The following is a 27447-nucleotide window of genomic DNA, read 5'->3' on the forward strand; positions in this document are numbered from 1 at the left end:
ATCTGAAGATGTAAAGATTAGTGCGCCATATTATACGTATTTATTTTGAAATAGTGACCAGTGTTGTTTGAACAGGAATCCTGTAGGAAAAGGATGATCTGAAACTCACTTTCTAGCAACACTTTTTTTTTCCTTTTGCAATATTTTCAAGCTCATGGAAGTAGTAATAGATGTACGATAGAAAATCACGCAAAATTGTTTTCTGATTAAATATTAATGAAAATTTGTCCTGGGAATTTATAAAATTCATGCTGTTTTTTGAATTTTAGTATCTTAATTACATTACACCCCTATTTGGTATTCATGACCATTTGTCACAGTTATACACTTTAAATGTCAAGGCAGCCTGAGGCATGTAGTGTAACTAGTTTTTGTAATGTATTACTAAAATATATATGGTGGTCACTTAAATTCCATACACTTGCAACATACAATTCTTTGATACCATGTATAAACAGGAATTTAATTAGAGTTTTACATGTAAAAAAACATGACTATAGCAGCATTTTGGTAGATTTCAGTCTATTATGAGAATTTCTTTTCATTTCTTGAAAGTTATGAAATTATCGAGGTAAATTATTTCTCATTGTTCATATACTCACCTTCAATCAATTTATATTTTAAATGTAATATGTCTGGCTTTGATCCAGTCACATTAGTTGTATTTCTTGTGACACACAAAATGAATATCATATCTTTTTTTATTAAGTTGCTGATAATTTTGGATTTCCAAAACCTGAAATTGTAACATTTCCAGTTAATTGGAATGTAAAATATCATTCTGCCATTTGTGATTTGTCTTAAATATTCTTAAATAAAAAATCTTATCAGTTGCAAAGGTGGATTTTACTTTACTTTTGGCAAAGTGCAGTTTATAGACATTGTCATAGAAAATAAGACCTTCTTTAAAGATGTGCAGTAGTATGAAAAAGAATACTCTATGTTCCTCATCCTGCAGTTGGATCCAGGCAGACTACCATTGAAGTCATTCAGACTCCATATGGCTGAAAGGGTACAACTGTGTTTATTGCAAGATCTGTGCCCAGATTTTTCTTAAACTGAAGTTCTGTGAAGTACTCTGTGTTGCAGGAAAACTTTGATACTCGTTGCATTAAAACCATCCTTTTTCAAGATACAAATGGACATTGAGGATGATTTTTGTTTTTATGAGGAATGTCATTTATACTTATGTTTCAGGAAAACAGACTTGTCTGTTACTAATTTTGTATCTTTGACTGGACTTTACTAACAGAGGTTTTTAATTTCTTTTGTCCAGGGGAGGATTATCAGAGAATTGAATTTGGTGTTAATGAAGTTATTGAGACAGAGTCATCTGTGCTGAATAACAATGACTACAGTATTTCGAGCACTCTGAATCCTCAGGCTCCAGAATTTATTCTTGGTTGTGCATCAACTCAGAAAACCCATGATGACCTTCTTAATGAAACTAACTTCAACTCCATAGACTGCCAGTTCACTGATCCTGCCCTTGCTCTGGATAGCGGTTCTAATCCTGAAAATGATAGCTTATCTGGGGGCCTTGGACAACGGGAGCGTAAAAAGAAGAAAAAAAGACCACCTGGATACTACAGTTATTTGGAAGATGTCAGTGATGGCATTGTTCCTGCAGAGGCTCTTGTAAATGGCCATGCAAATTCATCAGGACTGAATAGTATAAGCACAGAAGATACGGAACTTACAGGAGACAGACCATCATCAGCCTCACCAAGGACTTGTAACAGCCCTGAAAATTCTGTGGACTTCATTAGTGAAGCTGTGTCTGATGATTCTGTTTCTAGCGTATTAGACAATACCAGGACTGCAGGGCAGCCTGAGATATGCAGTGTTAACAATTCTGAACAATTCTGCATCCCCTCAGAGGCTGGCAGAGAGAGCCCTTTAAGGACAGCTGTTGTAGAACCTTATGATGGTACTGATACTACTGAAAATCTTGGTGTTACTAATGGACAAACACTTGAATCCTCTGGTGAGGGCACAGCTGCCAATGGGGTAGAATTGCACACTATGGAAAGCACTGACTCAGACCAAGCTAAGCCTGAGGATGTTTCACCTACTACTGAGGCGACAGCCCCGGTTTCAGGATCAGTCCTTGTTAATCAGCCTGCAAAATCGTGGGCTAGTCTTTTTCACAATTCCAAGCCCTCTGCTTCCACATCTGTGGCCTATGTTGAGACTAAGTGTACCCCTCCTGCCACATCTACTCTGGTCCCTGAAAAACAGGTTGAAGTCAAAGAGGGACCTGTTCCAGTTTCAGAGGATCCTGTAGCCATAAAGATTGCAGGTATAGTTAACAGACACTAGAGTGGACATTCTGGTAGAAGAGTAAAACATTTTGCCTTAAAACAAGAGTGTAAAGTATTGAAAGAGAGAAGAGACACTTATGTTAATGCAAGATTAAGGTTGATTTTAATTAAACAATTCCGAAAATTAATATAGTTATAAAGTGGGTAACTATTTCAACTCTGTCCTTTGAATAAACATTGCAATAATGTAATATCATATGATCATACAACAAAAATACATTAATATAAATGCTACATATAAGCATCTAAAGCTACGCGAGGCGTGGTTTAAATTTAACAGCACAGAGTTTAATTTAACAGTCTTACTGGAGGAGCAGTTTAGAAAAAGTGTTTGCTTTCTGTTGAACTGTTTGCTAAATAGTATGTCTCATCGCCCAGTGTTTGTGATCCTTGTTATAATGCACACATTCAAGGGAAGAGTGTTCAGATGGCTTATGTTAGAATTAAGAAATTCAATTAATGTTAATATTTCAGTTATAACATTTCATTAACATAATTCTTTGTTTTTGTTTTATCCTTTTTAGGGCTGTCAAACGATTAAAAAAATTAACTGCAATTAATTGCAGTTTTAATTACACTACTAAACTGTAACAGAATACCATTTAATTAAATATTTTTGGATGTTTTCTACAGTTTCAAATTGATTACAGTTACAACACAGAAAACAAAGTGTACAGGGTTCAGTTTAAATTATTTTGATTACAAATATTTGCACTGTAAAAATGATAAAAGAAATAGTATTATTCAGGTAACCTGAAGTTCTGAAGTGCAATCGCTATTGTGAAAGTGCAATTTACAAATGCAGATTTTTTTTTTGGTTACATAACTGCACTCAAAAACAAAACTGTGTAAAACTTTAGAGCCTACAAGTCCACTCAGTCCTATTTCTTGTTCAGCCAGTCGCTAAGACAAACAAGTTTGTTTACACTGACGGGAGGTACTGCCTCCTGCTTCTTATTTACAATGTCACCTGAAAGTGAGAACAGGTGTTCTCAAGGCACTTTTGTAGCCGGCATTGCAAGGTATTTACATGCCAGATATGCTAAACGTTTGTATGCCCCTTCCATGCCTCGGCCACCATTCCAGAAGACATGCTTCCATGCTGATGATGCTTGTTTAAAAAAAAATAATGCGTCCATTAAATTTGTGACTGTACTCCTCCGGGTGAGAATTGTATGTCTCCTGCTCTGTTTTACTTGCATGCTGCATATATTTCATGTTATAGCAATTTCAGAGGATGACCCAGCACATGTTTGTTTTAAAAACACTTTCACAGCAGATTTGACAAAATGCAAAGAAGGTATACCGCTACCCTGATATAACACGCTCTTCGGAAGACAAAAAATCTCACCGCATTATAGGTGAGACCGCGTTATATCAAACTTGTGTCGTCGTCGTCCCCCCCCCCCCCCCCCGTTCCTTGTTCCCTGACCGCCCCCTCCAGAGACCTTCCTCCCTAATCACCCCCAGGACCTCACCCCCTACTCAACCCCCCTGTTCCCTGACTGTTCCACCCCTGACAGGTACTCACTGGCAGCGGCGGGAAGCAGAGCAGCACGGCCCAGTCCGCTCCACTCCACCAGCTCCCAGCCGTGGCGCTCCGCTTCCCGTTGTCGATGAGTGCAGGAAGGTTGGGGAAAGGACACCCCCCCACACTCACCAGTGACGGGAAGCAGAGCGAGGTGGCCCCAGCCCACTCCGCTCTGACAGCTCCCAGCTGCGGCACTCCGTTTCCTGCTCCCGAAGAGTGTGGGTAGGTTGGAGAAAGGATGCCTCCCTGTACTCACCTGAGGCAGGAAGCGGAGCGCTGCGGCTGGGAGCTGGCGGAGCGGAGCCGGCTGGGGCCGGGCCGCTCCTCTTCCGCCGCTGCTGGTGAGTGCAGGGGGGGATCCCTTCCCCCAAGCCTCCTTCCCCGAGCGACATGGCTGGGGCCGGGGCAAGGGAAGCAGAGCGGGCTGCTCCTGGCCCCCCGCTAATCCCCCAGGCCACTCTGGGACTGCGGGGTCCCCAAAAGTGCCCTCCCACAGCTCCTGCCCCCCACACCCTGGGGGTGGGGAACCCCGACCGCCCCCAAGACCCTCAGCCCTGGCCTGGCCCGACACCCTTAACACGCTGCTCAGAGCAGTGTCTCAGAGCTTTACTGTGTTATAACGTGACCCAATATAACGCGAGTTCGCATATAAAGGGGTAGAGGTGTACTGATGTAAGATTTCCAAAAATAGCTACAGCACTTGACCCAAGATTTAAGAGTCTGAAGTGCCGTCCAAAATCTGAGAGGGGCGAGGTGTGGCGCATGCTTTTAGAAGTCTTAAAAGAGCTACACTCCAGTGTGGAAACTACAGAACCCAATCCACCAAAAAAGAAAATCAACCGTCTGCTGGTGGCATGTGACTCAGATGATGAAAATGAATATGCGTTATCAAGCAGAACCCATCATCAGCATGGAAGCATGTCCTCTGGAATGGTAGTTTAAGCATGAAGGGACATATGAATCTTTAGTGCATCTGGCACGTAAATATCTTGCAATGCCAGCTACAACTGTGCCTTTCAAATGCCTGTTCTCACTTTCAAGTGACATTGTAAGCAAGACACAGACAGCATTATCTCCTGCAAATTGTACCCAACCTTGTTTGTCTGAGTGATTGGCTAACCAAGAAATAGGTCTGGGTGGACTTTTTAGGCTCTAAAGTTTTACATTGTTTTATTTTTGAATGCAGATTTTTTTTGTACGTAATTCTACATTTGTAAGTTCAACTTCCATTATAAAGAGATTGCATTACAGTAATTGTATGAAGTGAATTGAAAAATACATTTTTTTACAGTACAAATATTTGTAAAAAAAAAGAGCACTGCATATTTTGTATTCTGTGTTGTAATTGAAATTAGTATATTTGAAAATGTAGTAAACATCCAAAAATATTTAAAATAAATGGTATTCTATTGTTTAACGGCGCGATTAATCACAATTTTTTAATTGTGCAATTAATTGCAATTTCTTTAATCGCTTGACAGCCGCCCAAAAAAGAAAATTTAGTGTTTCAGTAAGCAGTCAGAACAACCCTACCTGCATTTGTGTGAATACGTAATCCCCCACATCTGGTGAGGCTTTCTTTAAACAATATAAAATAATAAAAAAAAATCACCTCTTATTTGTAGCCAGTGAACAGGCCTGAGCAAAAGCATAAGAAACCTCAGCCCAATGACCCTTTGTGGGTAAAGGTATAAATTGTAAAAAATAGGGGCTTTGGCCAGAAGTGCCATCATATCCATAGCTATAGCGAAATATGGTAAAATATATGTTCTGGTAAAATTGAATAAGGATTTGCAAAATATGTAAATGAATCTAATTAATTGTCCTTCAAGTGACTCAGTCCATGGATATTTACTTTTCCGAAAATGTTGTCATATGAATCTGCAAAGTAGAATGCCTTATGTAAAAATGCTTGCACAAAATCCTGTTGATATGCCATTAACCAGTCTATAAGTAAACTGGAAACTAGTGCGTGGACAATTTCTAATGAAAGATTATCTGTATTTGGGAGTTTTCTACTCTAACTATAATTGACCGGGGGCTTTCTATCCCAAACCAGCAGGACTACTTGTGGAGGTAAATAGTCTATTTTTTCCCTGTCATTAGTGGTTCTGTCTGAGGCTTGTAAGTAGTAGTCTCATTCACTAAAGATGCTTACAATCTGTAATTTTGCCTCCGGGCGGGGGCAAATCTTACATGACTTATTCACCCATGTAGTCTTATTTGCTTACATGGAACTACTCGCGTAAGACGATCAGTGTTTGGCTCTTGAAATCTCATGGTACTGACCTAGCCCAGCTCTGCTTTGCTTTTAAACTAGATGAGATCAGACATATTCAGAGTAGCACAGAAATGGCTGTTTAAAGAGAAACTGTCAACTTTAAAATTACACTACAGTCGAATTTTTTCCCTAATATTGTTGTAACACCTAAAATATTATAAGTGAAAGAAATTACAGGAACTGTTCTTTAGTTTATGTTGTTGATTTGAAAGCACTTCATGTTTTCATTTTCACTGTTCTCTGTATAGCCAGATACTATTTTTTCCTCTGCTCATATGTATCTCACCACGTAAGAGGAGAGAAAAATGTATTTTTTTGAAAATTATCATAAAACTGCAAAGTTGGCAAAGGGGACGTAAACGGGTATAGTCCTTTAAATTATTTTTAATTTTTTTAAGTGATTAGATTACGCTGACTAGATGTAAGCATCCATCCATTGACTCAATACCAACATTGTTATTCATGTATTTATTTTATCATAAGATGCACTTATACTTTGGTTATTTATTTATATATTTCTTCTGATCTTTCCTGATAGCAGAAGAAATGTGGGATCATAGACTTGTAGGTTAATTTTCCAACAAACTTTCATTCCATTAATTTTGGCAAGATTTAGTTTCTTTATCAAAATAGATAACTTATATTGCTGTATCATAAGTGAACTTACATTAAAATCTCGCTTTACACATACTGAATATCATTAGAATATTGCTACAATAGTTTATTCATAGGCATTTTGAGACTAACATCCCCATTCTTAAATTATCCTTTGCTATTTCATTCTTCAAAATGACTGCAAGATTTTTAATAAATCTGTACTACTATTTTTCCACCAGGTGGGAGCAGAGACACATTTCATAATGGGTGTGTTTGTAATGTAACAAAATAACAATATGATGATGATCCATTTTCTTTACCAGCTTGGATTTTGAGAACTGTTTTTCAAAGGGAAGAGTTCACAGTAGAAATCACTCTCCAGTCAAAAGGAGACTGCCTTTAGTAACAGCTGGCTTAATTGTAATAAAGTGATTGTTGTAATATAGAGAGCTTCTGTGTGCATACTGGCCATTCAACTGAGAATCTAAATACCTCATTAAAACTTGTAATCACTGTGGTTTTCTGATCTTATGGGAAGAGATAATTACTAATCTTGATTAGTGGCTGCAAGCGCTGAAAAACATTTTAAAACTTTGGATGTGAAATACATTCAAGTGGTGTTGGGGGGGTTGTATAAGTACATACAAATGTGTGTAAAATATTTAAAGAATTTCATTTTATTTTTTTTAATTCATCCCCTTTGCCTAGCTCTGCTGTGCTCCCTTTCAGGTCCTGATTCTCTTCTCCCTAGGTGGACATAATTGTATGCTAATTCTGTCAAACTTTTATTTCTGTCTTGTCATCTGAGTTCCCCAGGAAGCTTTGAGAACATCACCCTCCCCCATCTTGTGGCTCAAATCAGGAAATCTGGGTTCTGTTTCTAACGTTATCATAGATACATGTGTGACCTTGGTCAGGTCACTTTTTTGTGCCTCAGTTTCACCAACTGTTAAATGGGGACTTAACCTCACAAATCACCTGTGAGGTCTAACTTAGTTTGTAAAGTATTTTTACCTCAGATAGAAGGTGCTGTAGTAGTGCCAAAGAATCATTGCATAATCTTTTAGGGCCTTTGTGATTTTAACCCTCTGCTTTCTAGAAGAAGGTTCTATAAAGCTCAAACACGCCGCTTGTTGAGTGAAGTAATTAATTTTGCTCCAAAGGCTGACACGGGCACAGCTACTGCCAGTCTAGAGACACAATATTCAGGGCTAGAAATGAAGATGGCAGAGCTAGGCCAGTGGGATGCCTTGGAAATATGAAATTGAAATGTGTTTTCATATCACATCATAACTTGTAGACACTGGTTTAATTTTAGGGTTGCTCGCAATTGTGGTCCTGCTGGGACTCTTTGTCCACCTGAATAGTATTTGCCATTGAAACTTTCAATATTCTTCAACTTGGGGTTATAGTTAATCATAAGGAGATGTAGTCAAATCAATATTTAGTGGGTTTTTCTGAATTAAAAAAAGAATGCTAACTCTACCTAGATAGCATCTATTAACTTGTTTTGGATGGATAGAGGATATCCACTCTGTTTTAAAATGTCTATTTCTTTTCTTTTACTAGTATGTTAAGCTTTGAACTTGACTTCTTATTTAAAGGATGATATTGATTAGAGAGAATTAGAAATAGACGCATGTTAATACTCGAATTTTCCAGCAATTGGATTGAAATCATAACAAGATTCTCATAGAAGCAGCAAAGAATCCTGTGGCACCTTATAGACTAACAGACGTTTTGCAGCATGAGCTTTCGTGGGTGAATACCCACTTCTTCGGATGCCATAACTACACGTTTTAAAAACACTCTGAAGCAAGTGGAATTTATTTGTCTAGATCGGTGGTTCTCCATTTTTTTTAATGCCATGACCCTATGTTAGAACATAATTGTCAATCTCCCACCTATTTAGTCATAAAGAAAGGGGAAGAGTGTGTTTGTAAACCTACTTCTCCCATGCCGCACCTCCCTCAGGTTAAAGCAGAGTGTTTTTTTTATTTCCTGGAGATGTTCTGGATCTAAACATTGTTTCCAAAACCAACTTTGTGGCCACAAGAGGATGCTAAAGATCCTAGCATTACTGGTTGTTTCTTCAGTTTACTTGTGACTGTAAGAAAAAAATTAAGTTTAATTTATGTTTAAAGAAGATAATGGTGAGGAATGAAATTAACATTTTTCACAAGTTCCAAACTTCAGTATTGATATTAGAATGGAACATTCTAGGACAGAGTCTTAGTTTAGCTTTTATATAAACTGAAAGTGTTTAGAGAATATCAGGAAGCATTTTTCCTAATTTGCTGCTTTGAAACTTTCTGTGTTTTAATTTGATGTAGAAAAGAGATGATATATTATCAGAATGGCAATTTCTTTTTAAGTATGGAAAAGTACTTTTTGAAGTGCAGATTGTTTTGTAATAGATAAAATTCATAGAGACTTGTACCAGCAATTTTAAGGTACAACTTAAGGGGAAGATGATGTATTTAGCAAACACACTTAAATTAAATATTTAATCTATGTTTTGAAAAGCTTAAACATTTATAAATCATGCAGAATCAAAGTGTGATATATTTATACTTCCTTTTATTCCCAATAAAATATTTGTATATGATAATGTCTAAACTTTAAAAGCTAAAATCTTTCCTTCTAAACAATTTTTAGGGACCTTTTTGTTTCCTGCTGCCTCTTAAGATAATTGTTAATTGGATTGTTAAATCTTTCAACTGTTCGGTAGTTTCCAGTATATGTTGTTATGATATGAACTAACTTGATGGTGAAAGTACTAAATTAAAATAGTAAAGAATAGTATTACCAATGAGGCACTGGATTTGGGGTAAAAGGACCTGGATTTTATTTGTGGTTCTGCCACTTACCTGTTGTGTGATTTTTGGGCAGGTCACTTCAGCTCTTTGTGCTTTCATTTCCCCTCCCACCCTTTGTCTCTTTCGTCTATTTAGATATGCTTGCTGTGAACATGTTAGGTCTGATCTGCATTAAAAAGTTAGGTTGACTCAGCTATGTCACTCAGGAATGTGAATAATCCACATCCCATAGTGACGTAATTGTTCCTGGTGTAGACAGCATTAGGTTGATGGAAAAATTCATCCGTTGACCTAGCTACTGCCTCTTGTGGAGGTAGATTACCTATGCTAGTGGGAGAACCCCTCCCGTTGGCATAGTGTCGCAGCTGCAGCATCTCAAGTCAGTCTCTTGTGTTTATCCAGAGCCTAGCACAATGTGGCCCCAATCTTATTAGGACCCAGATGCTTCTGTAATAAAAGTAGTAATAATCCACTCTTGTTGTAAAGGTACACTATTTGCTTAAGCTCCACATTTCACCTATCTTGTAAATTTGTTGTGGGGTGCTGTGCAGGTTCTAAACATCTCATCAGATTTTGAAAAGAGCCCCGTATCTAATGATTCCTGTGTAGGTACTAAAATAAATGGCTATATTTACAAAAATGCTCATCCCCTGTTTTTCTCACTTTCGCAAATGTGATCGCCTTATTTTCAAGCCTAAATAGAAGCTGAGCAATTTTGGAAAGGTGGCCCTAATGATGGATGGTGAGCACTTTTGAAGATCTTGGCCACATTTTTAAAACATAGGGGACAAGAGACACAGATGGATATTTATGTAAATCAATGTGTTGTGCTTCCTTTGTTGCTCTGAAACAGCCAGTAACTAACATGCATTATGTTAATCAGTCCATGCTGGTACACAAAGATATTTTGGGTACAAAATTGTGTACATTGGAACTTCTAAACTGTAACAACTGTAAATTTCAGTTCCATTCACACCAAGGGAGAAGTTTGCTAAATGTTCAATAAAATTGGCTAAATATCCAATAAATTTGGTTGCAGGGGATTACAACTAACGGAGATTTATATATATTTTTTAAAAATATATGCACACCGAAGTTTTGTCATGGTTTTATAAGATCATAGGAGTAGGAAAAGCCTTATTAAAGATTTGATATTAATCCTCACCCAAACTGGAGATAATCTTTCACTGAAAAGGATGTATCTGATAGTATACTATTATGCTGAGGAGGAATGCAGACTGCATCTTTGAGGTTGGATGTGACCGCACCCTTTATAACTTTCAGAATTAATTAATCAGAAGCCACCAATCTAAGAGATAAGGGGGTTGTGAACTTGCTCTGGAATTTGGATGGAGGGCTTTTTTTTTTTTTTAAGTATTGGTGTGTGTGTGAGGGAAGGCAGAGGCAAAAAAAGCAAGAAAGCCAAGCAGTAGCTAATGAGCACAGTGTGATCGTTGAAAAACCTTGAGAGAGTGCTTTTGGGTCTGTTGGCTAAAGAGGCTTGCAGCTGTAAGCTAAGAAACTGCTTCTTTTGTTCTTGATTCGTTCCGCATTCAAAGAAGCGGGACATGTACATTACTTGCAAATAAACAAGATTGCATCTGAGAAAATACCAGGCTCCATCAATTTCTACATCCAACTGGAACATCCATAGGGCCCTGAACTTTGACTAGCTGTGTGGGTCAAAAAGGGGCAACAGTACTTTACATTTAGCCAAAAGCAAGCTTTGAGGCAGAAAAATATGTTGTTGATAGGAATTTACAGGAGTGATTTGCATTGTATAGCTGAATTAACTTGGTGTTTGCTAGTTACCTTGTACATTTCCTTGATGCTAAACTTACTATTTTTAATTCTACAGAATTACTGGAGAATGTAAAATTAATACATAAACCAGTATCTTTGCAACCACGAGGGCTGATCAATAAAGGAAACTGGTGCTATATCAACGCTGTATCCTTACCTTGGGGAAATGAAATCTAATTTAAATTCATGAATTTGTATAGTATGGTAATTGTCAGTGTTATCTAGAATACACAATAGACCTGCAGCATTAGATTGACAGTGGTTCTAATTAGCTGCATTAACTGTCTGAATTACTAGTATTGCATACAATTAAAAAAAATTGTACACTTCAACTATGACTGTATGTTGTAAAAGTCCTTACGGTTGTATACCAAAGAAATAGTGGGTGGTTCTTTGAGGAATGTCCCTGTTGGTTCTCCACTGCAGGTGTTGGCGCGTCCCCGTGCCTTCGAACAGAGAATTTCAGCAGCAGTGCTTGTCTGGGTTGCGCGTGCACCCTCCCCGTCTCGTGCTGTTGTTGGTGCCTATCTAGTACCACGGGGTCCGACCCCCTTCAGTTCTTTCTCAACTGTCCTTGGCCTGAGACAGAGCTCCCAGCAGTGTTAAGACTGATAGCTATACTTAGAATTTAGAATAGTTTAGCGTAGTACCCTACTTAGGTTTACTTATCCCTTTTTCCCCTTTATATATCCACTTCACCTCTGGCCCCTCCATTCTCTAGTGAGGAAGAAGATACTGAAGAGGAGGGTGCCTTCTCATCTCAGCACTCCTCTCCCATTCAATCTACTGCAGCTCTGGGTCCACCTGTACAGTCTTAAAATCCGTCACAGGACTGACACTCAGGTACAGCCCCCCACGGATGCCACCACTTACGCCATTCCCCACTCAGTGGCCCTCCTGGGAATCCTGGGTCGCATACAGGAGATAGTACCCCAGACTCCCCCACCACCCTCAGTTGCTCCACCTTCAGAACCCCCTGAGGAGAGCGTTGAACAGGAGGAAGCCTGGGATCAGGATAAATCTCCAACATTTCTTCCCTGTCCCTGGACGAGGCCATAATGCCACTGCCACCTACATTTGCGGACAATTTTAAAATCTTTCAAGAACTCTAAAAGAATCACTAATACAAACAATTGGATATTCTTCATATAGCCTCTTCATCTATAATTGCGCTTCTCATAAATGACACATTCATGCAGCCTCCCAAAAACATATGGCAAATCCTGACTATGATACCGCCCACCTGCAAGTGACCAGATAAGTACTACATTCCCCCTACTGGACTAGACTTCTTATTTTCTCACCCTGCACCGAATTCAGTACCCAGATCCACTCCTTACGACAAAGAGTGGAAATGTTTGCATCTTTTTGGCTGCAGGGCTTATTCATTCGGCACTCATCAGTTCCGGATTGCCAATTATGCTGCCCTAATAGCAAAATACAACCACACAAATGATTCCAAACTTGCTGAATTTATTTACATCATACTGGAGAACAAAGGAGATCAATTTAAGTCTATAATTTCAGAGGGCCAACTCCTATCCAGAACCGCCTCTAGATGCAGCCAGTACAGCAGCACACTCCACGGACACTGCCATAGTTATGTGCCAGGTTTCATGGCTCCATCGGTCTGGCTTCCCAAGGGAGGTACAATCCACTGTCAAGGACGTCCCATTCGATGGCCAGAAGCTGTTGGTGGCAAAAACTGATGAATCATTTCATACCCTGAAAGACTCAAGGGTGATGCTCCACTCCCAGAGTATATACATCCCTATGTCAAAAAGAAAACAGGGTAAATACTGCCCCACACAGCGCGCAAGGTCTGGCCCGTGCGCCTCACTACAGAGGCATTATGACATACAACGGCAAAGACAGAAGCCTCCAAAGCGTCGCCAACCTCTAGCTCAATCACCGACATCCCACCCACCCTCTGCAAAACAACAATTTTGAGGGTTTGGTTGAGGGCCCAAAAGACCTTCCCCATTCTTCAGTGTTGACACCATCATTAACTGTCCCGTTTTGGATACCGGTTGACCCCTTTCTACCCAGCGTGGCAATCCATCACCATGGACAAATGGATTCTGGAGATAATCCATTCAGGCTATACAATACCATTCATCTCTATCTCCTCCACCCATCCTCCATCCTAATCCCTCTTCAGGGACCCCTCTCATGAACCCCTATGGCAAGAAGTAAACCACCTCCTACATCTGGGCATTGTGGAACACATACCATCACAACACAGAAGGGGAAGGGCTTTTAGTCCCACTACTTTTTAACCCAGAAAGAGAACGGAACATGGAGGCCTAGTTTAGACCTCAGAAAACACAACAAAGTTGTAAGGGTCCAATGGTTCAGGATGGTCACATTAGCAACAATAATACCAACACGAATGGGGGGACTGGTTTTCAGCCCTTGACCTCCAAGATCCCTGTTTTAATGTAACCATATATCTCGTGCACAGGAGGTTCCTCAAGTGTACTCTGGGCACAGAACATTATCAATACAAAGTTCTGCCATTTGGCCTTTCGACAGTACCTTGTTTTTTTCCCCAAAGTGCTCGTGGTAGTGGTGGCACACCTCCACAAACTCCATAGACAGGGAGTGACAATTTTTCCCTATCTGGACGATTGTCTGTTAAAGGCACCCACCCAGGCAAATGCCATAGACACTACGCAGATGACAGTCACACTCTTCTCACAGCTGGGACTATAGATCAACATACAAAAATCAGTACTAACACCCGTGCAGAAACTGGACTTCATCAGGGTGCATCTTGACATTTTAGAGGCAGAAATTCACTACGAGATTTCTTACTACAGATATCGGCACAGACGTGCCTCCGACTACTAGGCCTTATGGTGGCAACCATGTTCGTGGTATGAGGCGCATCTTCACATGCACTGCCTTCAGGGCTGGCTAAGAACCGTCTACATATCACACAGACACAGCCTAAACAGACGACTCATAATGCCATTCAGAGTTAAGGACTCGCTACACTGGTGGACGCAATTCAACAGTGTGTGCGTGGGAGTCCCTTTCACACAGACTCCACCTTCATTGATTCTCACAACCAACGCCTCCTTGACTATTACGTCTGCCCAACCAGTGGGAGAGTTAGGAGTCCTCATGGCACACTCATCTTATACTATCTTCTTCAAAGATAAGGTCACCCGAAGACCTCATCCTAAATTTTTACCTAAAATGCCGCTCTCTTTCTGCCTGAGTCAACCAATCCATCTTCCCTCATTCTTCCCCAGACTTCATGGGAGTAAACCGGACTCAATATTACACACCCTGAATGTCACACATGCCTTAGTGTTCCACCTAGAGAACCAAGACCTTCAGAAAGTCACCAAAACCTCAGTTACTGCACAGGGTGAGTAACCTTTTTTTCGAGGAGTGTTCCTGTGGGTGCGCCACTTCAGGTGACTGGCGAGCAGTGCCTCTCAGTGGACGGAAGGGGTTTTGGAGTTTCATGAGTAATTGATAATACTCTAAGTCCTACCAGTGCATCCAATCTTGAGCTCTGATCTATCGCATAGTATTTTGTAAAGGTGTTCATGGATGCCCAGGTGGTCGCTTTATATATGTTCATGATGGGCACGCTATTGAGAAAAGCTACTGAGATTGATAATGGCCTAGCAGAGTGAGTTCGGCTCTTCATTGGGGGTTGTATGTCATGCTGTTGGTAGCATAGGTGAATGCATTCAGAAATCCACTTGGACAGCCTCTGCTTGGAAATGGCAGAACCTTTAGGTTGTTCCAAAATTGAAATAGAAAGATCTTTGAGATAGTGTCCTGTGGGTGCTTCACTACACACCCTTCTCCCCTCTACTTCAGAGTTCAATCTATGGACTTGGGGTGAAAAAGGAACTGAGGTGGGGTCTGGTTGCACGGTACTAGATAGGCTCCGCCAAAGGCGTGAGACAGAGAGAGCGCATGCACGACCCAGACAGCTGCTCCTGAAATTCTCCAATGAAAGGTGCAGGGATGCACCAACACCTGAAATGGAGCACCCACAAGGGCACCATCTCGAAGACCTCATTTACTGCACAGAGTGAGTAATCTTCTCTTTTCAGGTGAACTAAGAAAAAGAGAGAGAAATACAAGATATGTACTAGTCTTCTATATCATACCCTCATAGATATGTCTGCTTCATTCCATTCATTCATTTATGAGATGCTATCTGTCCTAAGACATGATTAAATAGGTATATTCAGATTTGAATATTTGGTTTTATTGTTGACATGGGATTTTTTTGTTCATTTATTTGGGATTTTTTGAGGGTGAGGAGCAACCTTCAGTGAGACCTAACGAACAAGACACACATGCCATCTTGCTTTGTTTTGTGGCTCCTCTCTGCAATAACTTTTCAGATAAGATCTTTCAGTCTATCACCTGTAGTTTTAAATTTTTGGGAATAGTCAGAGGGAAGTTTTGCAAAAGTTCTCTCCTTTTCCTAAACTATATAGCACACTTACCTTTTTTTGAAATGTAAACATTAAAAATTAGGGCTTTCAATTAATCGCAGTTAACTCATGCGATTAACTCAAAAAAATTAATCGCTATTAATCAGTTTTAATTGCACTGTTAAACAATAGAATACCAATTGAAATTTATTAAATATTTTGGATGTTTTTCTACGTTTTCAAATATATTGATTTCAATTACAATACAGAATACAAAGTGTACAGTGCTCACTTTATTATTTTTATTACAAATATTTGCACTGTAAAAATGATAAACAAATGAAATAGTATTTTTCAATTCACCTTATACAAGTACCATAGTGCAATCTCTTTATCATGAAAGCACAACCTACAAATGTAGATTTTTTGTTGTTACATAACTGCATTCAAAAACAAAACAATATAAAACTTTAGAGCCTAGAAGTCCACTCAGTCCTACTTCTTGTTTAGCCAATCACTAAGAGAAACAAGTTTGTTTATATATACGGGAGATAATTGCTGCCTGCTTCTTATTTACCATGTCACCTGAAAGTGAGAACAGACGTTCGCATTGCAGTTACGTAGCTGGCATTGCAAGGTATTTACATGCCAGATCTGCTAAACATTCGTATGCCCCTTCATGCTTTGGCTACCATTCCAGAGGACATGCTTCCGTGCTGATTTAAAAAAAAAGTGTTAATTAAATTTGTGACTTAATTCCTTGGGAGAGAATTGTATATCTCCTGCTCTGTGTTTTACCCGAATTCTGCTATATATTTCATGTTATAGTTCGTTTTAAGAACACTTTCACTGCAGATTTGACAAAATGCAAAGAAGGTACCAATGTAAGATTTCTAAAGATAGCACTCAACCAAAGATTTAAGAATCTGAAGTGCCTTCCAAAATCTGATTGGGACAGGGTATGGAGCATGCTTTCAGAAGTCTTAAAAGATCAACACTCCAGTGCAGAAACCACCAAAAAAGAAAATCAACTTTCTGCTGGTGGCATTTGACTCAGATGATGAAAATGAACATGTGTCGGTTCACCGCTGCACTGCTTTGGATCGTTACTGAGCAGAACCCACCATCAGCATGGACGCATGTCCTCTGGAATGGTGGTTGAAGCATGAAGGGACATACGAATCTTTAGTGCATCTGGCATGTAAATACCTTGCAATGCTGGCTGCAACAGGGCCATGCGAACGCCTGTTCTCACTTTCAGGTGACGTAAATGAGACGTGGACAGCATAATCTCCCGTAAATATAAACAAACTTGTTTGTCTGAGTGATGGGATGAAGTAGAAGTAGAACTGAGTGGACTTGTAGGCTCTAAAGTTTTGCATTGTTTTATTTTTTAATGCAATTTTTTTGTACCTAATTCAGCATTTGTAAGTTCAACTTTCATGATAGATTGCGCTACAGTACTTAAGTGAATTGAAAAATATTTTACTTTTACAGTGCAGATATTTATAATAAAAATATAAAGTGAGCACTGTATACTTCTTCTGTGTTGTAATTGAAATCAGTATATTTGAAAATGTGGAAAACATCCAAAAATATTTATATAAATAGTATTCTATTGTTTAACAGCGTGATTAATCGCAATACATTTTTTAAACCGCTTGACAACCCTAGTTGAAATATGTGACTAGAATAAAACTGTATCATGCTATATTGTAGGTTTATTTTCGAGTGACTCTTGTGAATTGAAAGCAGGAGCATTATCTTTTTACAAGATGAGGAAAATCCTTTCATTAATTTAATTGTGATTATTGCATTGGTCCTTTGTATGCACATAAAGGATTTTACTTCCTGCTCTGCATAAAGTTTGTCGTTGGATATTTAATGTATATCTAGACTATATTTTCTGAATAGCTCCTTAATGCAATGGACAGACACTGCAGGCTTTGGTTGCTTGCCCTCCGATGTATCATCTAATGAAGTCAATTCCAGTGTATTCAAAATCACAGCGGCCATGCACCTCAACACCAATGATAGACAGTTTGTAAGTAATTTGTTGGAAAATCTTAGTATTTACTGTCATCATTTTAAGTAGTTGAACACAGAGATCTAACAAACCATTGTAGTATTGCAGCTGATAAAAATTGATATGTAATTACATTCAGTAGGCTATGGGTTTTGATTTGTTAATGACACTTTGCTTTTGTAGTTAGCTTCTGGTTAGTGAAGGGTGGAGACTATTTCTTTAAATGTTCAGGAACATCACTTCAGATATATCAAAGTGTACTGAATCTGCAACAGTAGATTGTAATAAAGCTCCAAGACCTAAATTAGCCATTTTTACCTTATCAGACTACCAGTAACCATGTTAATTTTCACATATTTGAACCTAATATTACTCACTTTATTATAGTATGATCTTAGCTTGATTTTGGCCTGCCAGCACCCACTTTGATCTAATATTTTGACTGATTTACATGGAAATCTATCCTGTATAGATAAATAATATTTAGTTAACATGATAGTGATGCCCAGTTGTTGTTTCCTTTCTATTTCAGTGTTCGTCTAATGAATGAGTTCACTAATATGCCAGTACCTCCTAAAGCAAAACAAGGTGAGTGGGGGGAAAAAAAGAGTCTTCAGAATAGATTGCTAACATCAAATGGTATAAGCTCTTTGAGGGCGGGATCCTTTCCTTATTGTGTGTTTTGGGTAGCGCCTGATGTAATAGGATTGGAGTTCATAAGCACTAATGCAATGTGCATAATTTTCCAAATATGACTTGTGCCGTACCTGAAAAGGGTCCATCACATACATAAGGAAAGAAAAAGCATTTCTCTATGTAATTAAGCTGTCTCATGGGTTTCACTTTATCTCAAACTAATCCATGGTATTATGCATTTACAAAAAAAACTATTTTTACTTGAGAAATTTATGTGCTTTTGTTACACTATTCTGGGTTAGATAGATAATGGTAGTGTTTCATACTACAAAATATGCCATAAAAATGAGTCATTAGTTCCAATGACTTCCAAACAGGTGAGACATTTCTTTGGTTTGTCTTTTAGTTTTTGCCTCTGTGAAACAAATCTGTCTGTCTTATGTGATTAATTTTTGTGGTCATTTTAACTACACATGGTAATATGTCAGCCTAGTTTCTGAGGCCAGATACCTTCATTAGTTTGAACATTCAGCGTCAATAACTTTTATGGGTTTTTCCCTACCCCACAATTTGCCTGCCTGGTTTTGACCTGCCTCATCACCAATGGTCCCTGTTGAACACATTCTGGACCAGGCAAAGTCTTTGTGCAGCCAACCAGAATCGCTGGGGCCTTTGTAATAGCCTTTTGTGCAGCTGCGGTGCAATATAGACGATGACGCACATTGTCGATGAATGCCTGCTGACTAGGTTCAGCGGTGGCCTAGAAGAACTGCATCACGCCACTGAAGATGCCATTGCTTGGCTACACGACTATGCACACGCTAGATAAATAAATGGGGTTTTCCCTAGCTGATATATAATGTAAAAAGTGACCTGTTAGTAATAGGAACATAAACCAAGCGACTTAAGAATAGTTTTTCTCTGAGTACAGAGTAGAGACAGGAAAAAAAAAAATTCCAGAATTGTAAATTCGTTCATTTTCTCATATGTTCTGGTCAGCTCCATTTGGTAAAGTGTAAGAGATTAACGTCTTTTAAAATACTGACTTGGTGTTAGTTTTCTGGACCATCTACTGATTCAAGGAGACACACGATTCTTGAGGAAAGTTGCAGGGAAAAAAAGGCCATATCGTAGAGATTCTAATCTTAAATTAAGAGAATTTTAGTTGATCAAAAACCATTTAAAAATCAATTCTGGATTCCAAAAGCCACTTAAGATCTGTGAAGCCTGTGTAACAAGTGTAAAACAGAAAAAAGGTGTGTGGGGTTCAGTTCTTACACTGCTAGATAAAATGCCCGAACTGGATGAAATAGTGAGAGATTGCAGGTGACGTTTTATGTTAATGCTGATAGTAGCTAATACAATGCTATACTAAAACATGTCTGTTTAAAAAAAATAAAACACCACACGCCACTTGATAAGTTAGAAGATGAAGATGTTCTTTTTGTTTGGGCAGGTTTTGTGGAGTAAAATGAATGCGTGTGCGCTAGAGCGGTGAATGTTCTTTTAAAGGGGGGAAATATAAGTTCTTGAAACATTTTTTGATACTGAACTTTAGTCATTAATACACTAATAATTTCTCTGGAAATAATAAAAAAAATAAATCTTAATACAGACAGTCTTCCTTTGGTCAAATAGCTCATAACATGTCATTTGAGTATGGTTTATTTCAGCTGCTTGGTCATATAACTACTTGGTGAAGCAGTGAGTCTAACTTTCCACTTCATGCTTTCTCAATAATGCTTATTTTGATATTATGTCACTTCTGTTTGCCTTGCAGCTTTAGGTGATAAAATTGCGAGAGACATCCGGCCTGGAGCTGCCTTTGAACCAACATACATCTATAGGCTGCTGACGGTTATCAAGTCAAGCCTGTCAGAAAAGGTGCTGTTTAAAAATCTTTAAAGTGCGTGTATCTAACAGTGTACATAAACTAAATTGCATTTCAAAGCAGCCAGTATTCTTAATATTATTTTTCTTAACAAAATAAAAGCCATAAAATCAGTCCTGTGTTTGTTTCACAAAAAAACCTATATTTCACAGTTAAAGTTAGTTTTTTCCCTCCTAGGTTCTGAGTTTTGCCATAACTGATAGTGCTGTCTGATACAAAATACCTTGCAGTTTCACTAAAGAATCTGAAAATTAAGGGGACAATGTCCTGAATCTACTTAAAATTGTAGACACCATACAGCGGTATAATAATTAAAAAAATTAATCTTGTATTCAGGGCAGACAAGAAGATGCTGAAGAATACCTGGGATTTATCCTAAATGGCCTACATGAGGAAATGCTGACCTTAAAGAAACTTCTTTCCCCACACAATGAAAGTAAGCTCGTTTGTAGCAAGCTGAATACATTTTCAAATACTTAACGGTAATGGTTTTTCTTTTCAGAAGGGTGAAAGGAGGGGGGAATGAATTAACTCTAGGAGAGTGGTTTGAATGTGTGGGGAAGATGCTAGTTATGAAATAGTGCCAGAGGGAGCTTACACAAAAGACAGAAATCTATAGCTTTTATTTTGAACAGTTTTTCATTGTGAAAATCCGTAAATACTGTAGATAGAATGGGACAATACATGCCAAATTTAATCCTGGAGAGCATTTTTTGGGAGGGGGGAGGAGGAAGGTGTTATAATGAAAGCTACTGAACCAATGAGATGCTTCCCCAGTTAGATTGGTCATATAGGCATATTGGACTTGATCTGATGATAATAAAGTAGCTTCTTGTTGAAGGTATGAACTCCATTCCTTAGCTACTGGTTTCTGTATTATTAGGGTACCTAACTCAAGTGAGAGTGATCAAAACTCAGAATGATTTACTTTAAAACAGATTTTGTCTACCAAGTATAGCCATGGTTTCCAACTATTCACAGTATCTGAATTATGGTTTTAAAATTTCTTTCTCTACCTGGTTGATGTATAGTGTAACAGTGTAGCGTAGTGATGGGCAACCTGCTGCTTCCCACAGCTCCCATTGGCCGAGAATGGCGAACCGGCGCCACTGGGAGCTGCGAGCGACCGTGAAAATGTAAACAAACCGTCTGGCGGCCCACTGGTGGATTACCCTGATGGGCCGCAGGCTGCCCACTACTGGTGTAGCTTATGTCAGTGACCTCTGATCAACTTTTGGTTAAGCTCTTGTTTTCTGCACAGCAAGCTTCCTAGACAAAGAATTTTTATAATTTTGTACCCATTTATAATGGAACATAGTGACTGGTTTTACTAGTGCTTTGTTGCTGAAGTGAAAAAAATACAAACTGAAAACTCCACATCTTATCCTGGAAGAACTGACAGGATTTACAGTGAACTTAAAAATGGAGCTTTATCTTACAGCAACTGTTTTATTTTTATGTTTGATGTTGCCCAATTTAAAAATAACACTACCACTTCAGTAGTACAGTCTTGTCATTATGAATTTTTTTTTTTTAAAGTTTGGTATCCAATCTATTTAACTGGGTAAATTCTCTGTGATGTAGCATTATCATTTCATATTCCCTACCTACATTAAACACAACTTTCTTTGTTTGGCATAAATATTTGCTAAATCTTGTGTACACTGTAAAATACCCAGGCAACAACGGTGTCTTGGATAAGCCAAGGTTTTAATTTTTCAAAAGCAGCCCTTAACTTTCTAAAGTACAGCCCCAAAGGTTAATTATCTAAAGCTACATTGAACTTACTTGTTTTTTCAAGTGTGGTTATGTTAGGTAGATAAACTGCATTCTGTTAAACATTTGAGTATTCTCAATTGCAAAAATGCTCAAGGAATTGTGCAGAATATTGTCTCAAACTTGATTTTTCACAATTTTTTTTAAGTAAAATATGAAAGCCTCCTAATCTTCTGATAATTATTCCTATAAAGAGGATAAGAAACTTGAAACCACCTCATACAAGTTCTGAATCAAAACTTTTGATACTGTGTTTTTAAAACTATACCTTTCATTACAACTGCAGACACATCAGGGACCTATTACTAATCACTAAAGATAATCCTGTTGTTTACCAGCTCTCTCTCCCTTTTAAGGAAAAGTTGGGGATTATTTTGTTTGTTTGTTTAAATCAATATCCATACACTTTTCTTCTTAAGAAATCTGTGTTTCCAATGGTCCCGAGACACAATCTGTAAATGAAGAGGAGGATCAGGATGAACAAGGAGAAGGTAGTGAGGATGAATGGGAACAAGTCGGGCCCCGCAACAAATCATCAGTTACTCGACAGGCTGACTTTGTTCAGACTGCTATTACTGATATTTTTGGTGGTCACATAAGGTATGGTACCTTTTACTAGACTATTTTTAATACAATAAATGATACTTCTTTTGCAGCTTTGTGGCGGCATGGGCTGCATTGCCTTCACCCATAAATTTTTCCATTGCTTTGCAACTGAGAAGATACACAGCCACCAGAGACGACCATTATTCCATGACCAGTTTTTGGTGGTTTAAAAAAGGAAATGTGACTAGTCACAAAGGCCAGGGAAGCTTAATATCCTAATCATGAAACAGTCTTCCAGAAGAGAGAGTTCAAAAGATTTAATGTCATTGTGTAGGTTAGTTCCCAAAAATCAGTTTGTGATCTGTGTCACATAATAGGTGCGTCTTGTTATATGTTTTACAGAGCAAAGGTTGGCTTGAAGAACAGAGATCTACAACTATTGTTTATGAATAATAAGTTGAAAAAATACACATACTTTGCATATGTATAGTTGCTTTCATGCAAGGATCTAAAGGACTTTACAATAATTAAATAGTTCAGGTTTAGTACTGTCTTGTGAAGTGCTAGCCCTTTTTATGTGTGGATTAACTGAGATATAGTGAGTGTCTTGTGTAGTTCACAAAGCCAGTGAGTGGATAAAAATGGGAATAGAACTCAAAAGACATGACTGTCGGACAGGACTTGCTGCAGCCGGGGAGAGAGGTGCCCCTCCCCCAGCCCAGCCCTGGACCTGCCGCAGCTGGGGAGGAGGGGCGCCCCTCCCCCGGCCCCAGTCCAGCCCTAGACCTGCTGCGGCAGAGGGAGAGGTGCCCTGGCCCCAACCCAGCCCTCCCACACTCCAAACCCCTCAGCCCCACCCTCACCACTTCAGTTGTGTTACGTACACCAGTGTGGAGGTGATATGTGTCACATCACCTCCATATTGGTGCACGTAACAAAATTCATTCCACACATGCGTAGGAAAAATTAGAGGGAACACTGACTGTCAGTTCTTTACACAATACTGCTTTCCAGAAGCAAGAAAGACTAAGGCTATTTCTACGCTATAGTTTGTCAGCATAACTTACGTTGCTCAGGGGTGTGAAAAAACTACCCTCCTGAGCGACGTAAATTACAACAACGTAAGCGCTGGTGTGGATAGCGCTATGTGGGAGAGTTTCTCCTGCTGACATAGTTACTGCTGCTCATGGGGGCTGGAGTAACGAAGCCAATAGGAGAGCTTTCTCCCGTCGGCTTAGTGTCTGCACTAGAAGTGCTACAGCAGCACAGCTGTAAGCTCTCTAACGTAGTCATAACCTTATGCTGTGCTTTTATTAAAAAAAAAAAAAAAAAAGTCACACCCAAAGAGATCTTTTTTAATTCAATTATTAATTCCTGCAACAGCTTGCAGTGATGTGGAGCAGAGGCCCAGATAGAATTACAGGAAGGGAAAAAGGGGATATGAAAAAAATCATTTAATAAACATTATTTAAAAATAAGTAGTTTAGACTATAAAGGCAGAGTAAATACTTAAAAGAAACATATTCCAAAACAACAAATGTTAGAGTCTGAAGAATTATTTTTAAAATCGAGGGCAGGCATTTAATTGCTAGTTTGGCACTTCTTGTGTTGCCAGGTATGCAGTCTAGAAGTATGAATAATGCTGGTTGGTTCCTTCCATATGCAAAACACTGAAATTATTCTTCAGAGATTTGAGTCAGACAGCTGGCAAATAAAAAGATGTTTTCCATAGAATTGGCAGACATCTGTCTATACTTACTGGAAAATTTCCCTGTCGATGGCATGTGCACATATCCTTTGTCAAATACCCCGTATATATATTGGAAATGTGTATTTGTTGTGGCCAGGGCAGTTTAGACCTCGGTATGATTATTTCATAAATTAGTTAAAATTAAATTAAGGATATTTGGGGGGACGCTATGTCCCCTGTTGAAATCCACAGAAAATAAATTAGAGGGATTACTAAAAAAGAGAATAAATTTGTGTCGAGCAGCAGAACCACAAGGTCCATTTCCACATCTGTTGTCTACTTTCAGCCCAACCATTTCATTCAGCCTACAAACTAGGTCATGCAGTAGACCGCAGAAACAGTATCCCGTCTTGAGATGTTGGAAAGCTTCCTTTGCTAAGGCTGAGGGTGGAAATAGGGAGGATCTAAAGGCAAAATTGCTGGTAATAGTCCACCAAATAAAAGCATCAGAAATAGAAAAATCAAATGGAAAAGAGAGCTAAAAAAACATGGTTGAATTGGCACCGTTTTGCTTAGAGAGATTTTAGCCTCTCGTCTACATTTGTTTAATTGATTTGTTGCATTCCTACTTTGGCATCATTTCTGTAAATAATTTTTTATGAAGAAAAAAGTAGATGGTTATAAACACTTAAACATAAACCTGTAGGTCCACATTTTCATTGGGCTCCTGATTTTGTGCATTGACAGAGAGCTTTTACATTTATAACTTGTTCAAACTTCAAATATTTGTCATTCAGATTTCAAATATTTTTTCATGCAAATTTGGAATACACGTAAGTCAGAAGCCTGGCAAAAATGTTGCCCACAAGATGCACTGACTTTTCTCTCAGAAGCTCTGTGATGAAAAAATCAGGTGTGTGCTTATGCATGGGAAGAGCTTTGCTTTGAAGAAATTTAAAAGCTGTTTTTTATGCACTAGCTACATCCACTTAGTGTCAGTAAACACTATTAGTGCTACTACAATAGCAAGGAAATTATGAAAACCACAAATTTTTCCAAAGAAATTTTATGAAAAATTTCTATATCATACTATTGTTCAAATCCTTCCAATAACTTGTGGTTGAAATAATCTCTGTATTTTGTTTAAACTGCTGCATTTTGTCCTTGTGACTAACTTTTGCTGTAGTTTCTACAAAAGAAAATGCTTTGCACATTAAATGTTATGCAAACCTAAAATCCAGCAATATTGTTGCTATCAAATGCAGTACTTTTATGCACGTTTGAAAAAATGCTATACTTGTATTTCTAATTGTTTTTTTAAAAAAATTTACCACTGGAAATTGCATTTTGGAATATTATCTTTATTTATAGATTAATCTCATTTTCTGTTTGTTGATTTTAACTAGTTGAAGTTTGTGTACTGTACTTTGTTTACTGTATTTTGCAGTGGATTATTACATTAAATAATCTGGTTGGGGGGAATGGGAAGGTGTCTCAAAAACAGCACAACTCTCAACAGTGGAGAATGTTTTTTTGAAAACATCAGCCTTCACATGTGTTGAAGGTTGTGTCCTTAAATATAAGCCAAGAAGGCAATAGTAACCTGAAATAAAGATGCCAATGTCTGTGTTAGAGCCCTTTCACTCTAAGGAATATACATAGCCAGTATAAAGATGGATTGGCCTTTTGTTGGTGCTTCAGGCCTGTGCCTGAATCAGAGGAGCTGTTTTTAATACAAGCTTGCAGTGCAAGTATTAAACTTCTATGTTAATATTTAACTGATAATTCTGAGAGTTCAGCATAGTGACTTGAATTGTGGTTTATTTGAAGACTTGCTATTTAGAGTTTTCTGAAGGTCTGTAACATGCCAAACAATAACTTATTTAGCTGTAAAGACATTATTGGTTGTGCTTTTAATACCAGCTTCAAAAACAAAGGGTGATCAAATATATTTTTAACCAAGATTCAAGCAAGCTGAAAATCAATACAAAAATCTCCTTTTGTTACAGTGTCTTTGGCAAACAATTAAAGTATCAAATCATATATTCAGTTTTCATATAAAAGCTGAAATTGATTTAAATTTCCAAATATAAACAGGAAGCTGGTTCTATTACTTTAACACATAAAGACTAAAAGACTCCGGTTTGTATTCAAGACAAACCAATAAGTGAACAAAGCCTGGCTGCAAAATCTGACTTGGGGAAAAACAAATTCTAAAACAATTCTGGAATATATTGTTAGAAACCATGTAGAGATTTTAAATTTTAAAGTATTATGATTAGAGAACCTGAACTCAATTAAATTTTTCACAGCAACATGACAAAACGACTAGATAACCATTAGTACTTGTCAGTTCTTAAACATTTAATGTTTCAGAAATCCAGCATCGTCACTGAGAAATTAACATTTTAATTTTATGATTTTCAGTTTCCGCATGAGCACCATATGCTACTATGCAGTAACAATTAATTTCTGAACACCTTTCCCAGAACTGTCCATGTTCCACAGAAGTAAACAAAGCTTAGCTATCTTGGCTATTTTGTAGTTAGCAACATAGCGAAGATATGACATTTGCCAAGTGGAGAAGATAATATAATTTTACTGTCAAGCTTCTATTAGCTTGGGAAACAGTGTTGGAAAAATCTATATGACAGATCTGATTTTGTATTGTAGGTACCTGTATCTTCAGTGTAAATTTCACTTTCTGCATAACTGTTCCTCAGTGTGTGAGGTTTTTGATAAATCAAGCTATTACTCTCTTATCCTGTGGAGAGAAGTAGGTGAATATACTGCAAAACTTGTAAAGAAAAATGTGACTAATTATTTTGAAGACCCCAAACTAACAGAAGATTAGTAGATTTAAACATAATTCATTGTAAAACACAATGCTTCAAAATCAGTTTCTTTTTTGTTGTCAAAGATTCCTTCCCCTCTCCCCCTTTTGTCACATTGGATGATTCCACAATCACCTTTAGGTGATTTTGGTACCCCTGGCTTTTGTTGGCAACACAGTAACCTCAGATGAAGTTCTTTAAAAGAAAAATGAAAACAAAGGGAGTGATCAAATGCTCCTCCAAGTGTATGATGATGTCTTGTCAAATAAGCTATGCATAAA

At 38.2% G+C, this 27447-nt stretch overlaps 1 protein-coding gene across 4 annotated transcripts in view; it reads left to right on the forward strand.

Annotated features, from left to right (window-relative positions):
• The window catches only part of USP10 (ubiquitin specific peptidase 10), a 66115-nt gene that overhangs the window by 28757 nt on the left and 9911 nt on the right, over window positions 1-27447 (forward strand). For all 4 annotated transcript variants that reach the window (XM_044987410.1, XM_044987412.1, XM_044987411.1 and 1 more), the window contains 7 exons: window positions 1277-2302; window positions 11411-11502; window positions 17702-17811; window positions 18326-18381; window positions 20210-20313; window positions 20657-20756; window positions 22516-22696. In XM_044987410.1, the coding sequence (XP_044843345.1) occupies window positions 1277-2302; window positions 11411-11502; window positions 17702-17811; window positions 18326-18381; window positions 20210-20313; window positions 20657-20756; window positions 22516-22696 (1669 nt within the window). The remainder of the gene's footprint in view (window positions 1-1276; window positions 2303-11410; window positions 11503-17701; window positions 17812-18325; window positions 18382-20209; window positions 20314-20656; window positions 20757-22515; window positions 22697-27447) is intronic.

Source organism: Mauremys mutica, chromosome 14 (genome assembly GCF_020497125.1).
Source record: "Mauremys mutica isolate MM-2020 ecotype Southern chromosome 14, ASM2049712v1, whole genome shotgun sequence".
NCBI lineage: Eukaryota > Metazoa > Chordata > Testudines > Geoemydidae > Mauremys > Mauremys mutica.